Source organism: Salvelinus fontinalis, chromosome 7 (assembly GCF_029448725.1).
Source record: "Salvelinus fontinalis isolate EN_2023a chromosome 7, ASM2944872v1, whole genome shotgun sequence".
NCBI lineage: Eukaryota > Metazoa > Chordata > Actinopteri > Salmoniformes > Salmonidae > Salvelinus > Salvelinus fontinalis.
The window spans coordinates 26,440,738-26,446,977 of record NC_074671.1 but is presented as its reverse complement, the minus strand read 5'-3'; the positions used below and the strand labels follow the sequence as shown (position 1 = coordinate 26,446,977).

The window sequence follows — 6,240 nt, the reverse complement described above, 5'->3', positions numbered from 1 at the left end:
TTATCGACATCGCAGTAAATGTCCTCATTGTTCATGCACCTGGGGAAAAACCTTTTGGCATGGCGAATCCAAGTCAGACATAGGCCTGGAGGGGGGCACGCCAATAGGGATGGCAATCATGCACCTTCCACCTGTAATCATATTTTACAGCACGCACACACTTATACGATGATGTCGAAGTGAGGATGTACTCTGTGCAGGAGGAGACTGAGGAGGATGTGAGCAGCTGAAGGAGATTTCACGCTACTCACAACAGACTGAGGACATACATCTCTGCTTTCATGATCCCCAACATCTAACTAAACACACAGACCGCACACACAGATAGTGGGGCGGAGATATTATTCACCTGGGCAGGTATGGATCAGATGTAAATCATCAACATATTTCCAGCGATTGTAATCGTCTCTGGCAGCACTATCAATAACAGCAAGGAAGATCAGTGGACCAAACAGTGTTCCCTGGGCCACGCCCCTCAGTTCTTTCCAGTCAGAGTGGCAGTCCTAGTAGTGCACCCTTTGCTTTCAGGCCAGCCAGAAAACTACAAACCCATGGTAGCAGTGCTGGTCTCACGCCCAGTTGGATCAGACGCTCTATTACTGTGGTGTGGTCAAAAGGCTTTGGAAAAGTCCGGTGTTTAAGCGGGTATTGTAGATGGAGTGTCAGCTTCTTTGTATAGGCAATCAAGCATACGGACCAGGGCATGGGTGGCTGATCTGTTCGGCCTGCTCCCAAAATTGTCTAGGCTCTACGTTTGGTGACATGTCTCTAAATTCTCCGCTACTTTAGAGAGCTGTGGAGTTAATGATAGCCGTTTTTCTGTGTCTGATGGGCCGGGTGAGAGTAGAGGTCTCAAGCGAGGAGAATGCTCCTCCCAGACACGTCAAATCCCATGGTAAGGGGGATGGGTACACCGGGGGACCAACGCAACCAAGCCGGGCTGCTCCCCGGAGATTTACCACACCTACTCGGCTATAATGATGCTGGTGGCCACGGCGGTCAGAGGAAGGAAAGTCACCCACCTGGGGAAGACCATTCTAGCAGGTGAATGCAGCAGCTAGCTACCGTTATAGAAAAATGATGTAACACTGTAGCTATAGCAGAGACGAATTCATTGCACAGCATTTACTGTAGCTAACGTTAGTGGAAAGGTGTAATGCTAGACAGACAGCTCACCCCATAGAATCGCATTATCGCAATCTCATCTCACAGTGAGCTAGCTAGTGGAACTAGGTTTAATGACCTCAACCAGTCATTCATTAATTGACAAGACAAGCTGGCGTTGCTATGGCTAATGCCTAGCTAGATACACAACATTGTGGAACAATGATCATGTCGATCTAGCTAGCTATTTTGACAAGTGAAGTTAGCCATCCTAGATACCTACAACATAGGATATGAGTAGCAATACATTTACATTTAAGTCATTTAGCAGACGCTCTTATCCAGAGCGACTTACAAATTGGTGCATTCACCTTATGACTGTGTCTATCTCCCTCTTATCACTCCCTCTCTCTTCAGGTTTGGGACGTTCTAGGTGTGTGATACAACCATCGCCTAGATAACACACACAGCCCATGGTGTGGCCTGGTGGCAGGCAAAGCGGAGGCCATCATCGTCGTCGGTCCAATGGAAACGCTTAAGGTGGGCAAAGCTCCTAGTTAGATATAAAACATGACACATTGTAACAACTGGCCAAGATAATATACATAGAACATTAATATTTTATCACAGCCAAATCACTATTCTGAACATCCCTTCCCCCGTCTCCTCCATCTCTCTATCCCGGTCTTCTCAAGCTCTCTCCTCTCCAGCTTTCACCTCTCGTCCTTCTCGCTCTCGTCACTCCTCATGCATCTCTCTCTCCAGGTGAAGTTTATTCATGACCAGTGTTCTATTAACCCTCGCTACAAAGGATTCTTCCATAAAATCCGAGAGATCATCAAAAACTAGGGTGAGAGTGACGGACAAACAGACCTGTGATCATCAATCATGTACCGTACATCAAGTCATTTAGCAGACACTCCCATTTGTTCCAGGGGTGTATTCACCAAGAACCAAAACAGAACCAAACCGCAGCAAACTGAATGAAACGGGGGGGACTTACCTATGCAATAATTCTGTTCATTGACTATAGTTCAGCATTCAACACCATAGTACCCTGGGTTTGAACCCCACCCTGTGCAATTAAGTCCTGGACTTCCTGACGGGCCGCCTCCAGGTGGTGAAGGTAGGAAATAACACCTCCACTTCGCTCATCCTCAACACTGGGGCCCCTCAAGGGTGCGTGCTCAGCCCCCTCCCGTACTCCCTGTTCACCCATGACTCAATCATCAAGTTTGCAGACGACACAACAATAGTAGTAGGCTTGATTACCAACAACGACGAGACAGCCTACAGGGAGGTGGTGAGGTCTCGGAGTGTGGTGCCAGGAAAATAACCTCTCACTCAACGTCAACAAAACAAAAAGGAGATGATCGTGGACTTCAGGAAACAGCAGAGTGTGCACCCCCTATCTACAACGACGGGATCGCAGTGGAGAAGGTGGAAAACTTCAAGTTCCTCGGCATACACATCATGGACAAACTGAAATGGTACACCCACACAGACAGTGTGGTGAAGAAGGCCTAAAACCCTGACAAATTTTAGATGCACAATTGAGAGCATCCTGTCGGGCTGTATCACCACCTGGTACGGCTACTGCACCGCCCGCAACCGCAGAGCTCTCCAGAGGATGGTGCAGTCTGCCCAATGCATCACTGGGGGCAAACTACCTGCCTTCCAGGACAACTACAGCACCCGATGTCACAGAAAGGCCAAAAAGATCATCAAGGACAACAACCACCCGAGCCACTGCCTGTTCACCCTGCTATCATTCAGAAGGCAGTCAGTACAGGTGCATCAAAGCTGGGACCAAGAGACTGAAAAACAGCTTCTATCTCAAGGCCATCAGACTGTTAAATAGCCATCACTAGCCCAGAGAGGCTTCTGCCTAAATACATTGCTCTTCCATATATTTATATATTCTTAATTCCATTCCTTAGTTGTGTTTATTGGGTATATGTTGTGAAATTGTTAGATATTACTACACTGTCAGCGCTAGAAACACAAGCATTTCGCTACACCCGCAATAACGGCTGCTAAACACATGTATGTGACCAATAAGATTTGACACACACACAGGGACAGAGCGAGCACTGTGTGTGTGTTTAGGAATTTGTAGGATTTTCCGGTGTGTGCGATACAGAAGAGGCTTGATAATGCAAGCTAGCCACCTAACGTTAGCAAACCTAATGCATAGCTGGAGCCCTGAGCTGGAGACAATGTATTTGGATAGTAACTAATAGTTACACAATATTTAGCAGGCAAACAGTAGTTGTGAATTTCAAGTGTAACTTGATCAACTCTAGTGCTGCTCAACAGTGGATCGTCATGTTTGTTCTGTGTGCTTTTTGTAAAACAATCATACCATGTGACTGGCTCAATTGAATTTATGAAAAAAAATAATAATAATGATATACCACAGAAGCCTCACGTAGGGGTTGGAGGCCCACCGGTACAGCAGCACGATGGACTGTGCCTTCCAGATCCTCAAGAACGAAGGACCACAGTCGTGAGTAACACTCTCTCTTGCTCTTCCTCCACTCGGTCGCTTGGATGTGGCCATTATCTAACCCAATCACCCTTTGTGTGTGGCTAGGTTCTATAAGGGTACGGTGCCGAGGCTGGGCAGGATGTGTCTGTCGTGTTTGTCATCTATGAAAAGGTGGTTTAACTACTCAACCATGTCTGGAAGTCTGACAACTAAAATCAGGGGGCAGGTGGAGGACAGAAGAGAGGGGGAGCATGGGGAATGACTAGATTGCTGATAGGGATCACTCGAGCGGCACTTTTTTCAGGCAAAATGAGAATTGAGATGATCAGAGTGCACTTGTATCCCAACTACAGCTTGTAAATATTACAAAACCAATTTGTGCGCATCTTGTGTCTCCTGAGACCTGCTTTGTAACATGATTCGCTTTGAAATACTGCCAGTGTCGCTTGTCTTATATTTATGATAGTTTGACAGCTTGCAGATGAAGTTAGACATGTTCTTGTTCTCAGAAATCAGTGCTGAGCACGCAGCCAGAATTGTCTCGAGACTGTATGCAGTGCACTGACTAGTTTTTCACTGCACATTTTTTTACTTAAATAAAAACAGCACCAAACACCTTAGCTAGATGTAAAATTGTGACTAAGATCTCGTCTACTAAAAAAAATCTAAATTAGATATTTATTTTATTATCTTGAGGAAGTGGCTACAGTTACTCAGGACAACAGTACCTGCCATGGTACGATATGCGAACATAACACACCCACATCAAACCACACCCCCAAGGCAACTCTCGCTTGGCATCGGTAATGGCTGCTAGCATTTCTTAATGAGCAATTTTCCAAATGAGGCCAAATCAGGAAGTGCAATTATCCTTTACGTAACCATACCAAGCATAAAACATCATTCTAATTTGAGTGTCACAGATATACATTTATGTTACGTCTACGGAGGCCAGGCTGAGCACTTAGAATGTTTATACAACATAGTGACCCAGCTGTCTCGGTAATGGCTTTTGAAGAGTATGACTGAGCAACTGTGTCTACTCAAAGTCTGTAGAAGTCAGCTTGTATCCATGATACTGAGTATTACCATAGACCAACACATGATGCTGTATTCCACACTAGCTAGCTGGGCCTATCGATGTCGGATGTCTGCCGTCTATGGGACATCCCATAGACAATTTTCCTACTACTTCATACAATAACTTTTTGTGAGCTACACATTTAGGCTACTGCTTGCATATTTTGTTATTGTGTAGGCCTAGTTTGATTAATAGAAACGAAAGAACAGCAGTCTGCATATATAACGTGATTGGGTTTTGGTTCTTTAAAAAAACAAACATTTTGAACAATCATTCTGTAGCCTACCTTGAGAATCATGCCTTTTAAGATAAGAGAAATTGAAAGGGGGTGCTGAGGAGTATTTTTCTCGGCTCATAATGGAGTAATAAAAGCCTAGCGCACTAATTTGGTTGGAGATATATAGTGCCTTTGGAAAGTATTCAGACCACTCAACTTTTCCCACATTTTGTTATGTGACAGCCTTATTCTAAAATCGCTCAAATTGTTCCCCCCCCTCAATCTACACACAATACCACATAATGACAAAACGAAAAAAGGTTTTTTAGAAATGTTTGCACATTTTTTTTGTATAAATCGAAATCACATTTCCCTAAGTATTCAGAGCTTTTACTCAGTACTTTGTTGAAGCACCTTTGACAGCGATTACAGCATCAAGTCTTCTTAGATATGACGCTACAAGCTTGGCACACCTGTATTTGGGGAGTTTCTCACATTCTTCTCTATAGATCCTCTCAAGCTCTGTTAGGTTGGATGGGGAATATTGCTGCACAGCTATTTTCAGGTCTCTCCTGGGATGTTCGATCTGGTTCATGTCCAGGCTTGGGCGGGGCCACTCAAGGACATTCAGACCTGTCCCGAAGCCACTCCTGCGTTGTCTTGGCTGTGTGCTTAGGGTCGTTGTCCTTTTAAAAGATGAAACTTCACCCCAGTTTAAGGTCCTGAGCAGGTTTTCACCAATGGTCTCTGTTCTTTGCTCTGTTCATCTTTCCTTTGATCCTGACTAGTCTCCCAGTCCCTGCCGCTGGAAAACATTCCCACAGCATGACGCTGCCACGAGACCATGCCTGATTGGAGTGCTGCAGAGATGCTTGTCCTTCTGGAAGGTTCCCCCATCTCCACAGAGGAACTTTAGAGGTCTGTCAGTGACCATCAGGTTCTTGGTCACCTCCCTTTTGGGGGTTCCGAACATTTTCCATTTAATAATGGAGGTCAATAGGTTCTCGGAACTTCAATGAGGCAGTTCCAAGTTGTAGAAACATCAAGGATGATCTGACTGGTTTTCTGATCCATGCCCCTACTTTTTTTTTTTAAAGGTATCTGTGGCCAACAAGATGCATATCTGTATTCCCAGTCATGTGTAATCCATAGACTAGGGCCCAATTTATTTATTTGAATTGACTTATTTCCATATATGAACTGTAACTCTGTAAAATATTAGAAATTGTTGCTTTTATATTTTGGTTCAGTGTATTTTAATACAGACTAACTCAAAACAATCATTGAAAATGACAAATTCCACGAGGGTCAAATAAAAGTGGGGGGTGCAGAAACATGTGCAGCTGC

General features: G+C 44.6%; 1 protein-coding gene across 2 annotated transcripts in view; it reads left to right on the top strand.

Annotated features, from left to right (window-relative positions):
- Nucleotides 1-494: 494 nt before the first annotated feature.
- Nucleotides 495-6,240, top strand: part of apbb1ip (amyloid beta (A4) precursor protein-binding, family B, member 1 interacting protein) — an 89,285-nt gene continuing 83,539 nt past the window's right edge. The window contains exons 1-3 of one of the 2 annotated variants that reach the window (XM_055928903.1): nt 495-1,044; nt 1,522-1,644; nt 3,527-3,613. In XM_055928903.1, the coding sequence (XP_055784878.1) occupies nt 1,630-1,644; nt 3,527-3,613 (102 nt within the window). In that variant the 5' untranslated portion in view covers nt 495-1,044; nt 1,522-1,629. Of the gene's footprint in view, nt 1,045-1,521; nt 3,614-6,240 lie in introns of both variants that reach the window. The other variant, XM_055928902.1, reaches the window with a different exon arrangement.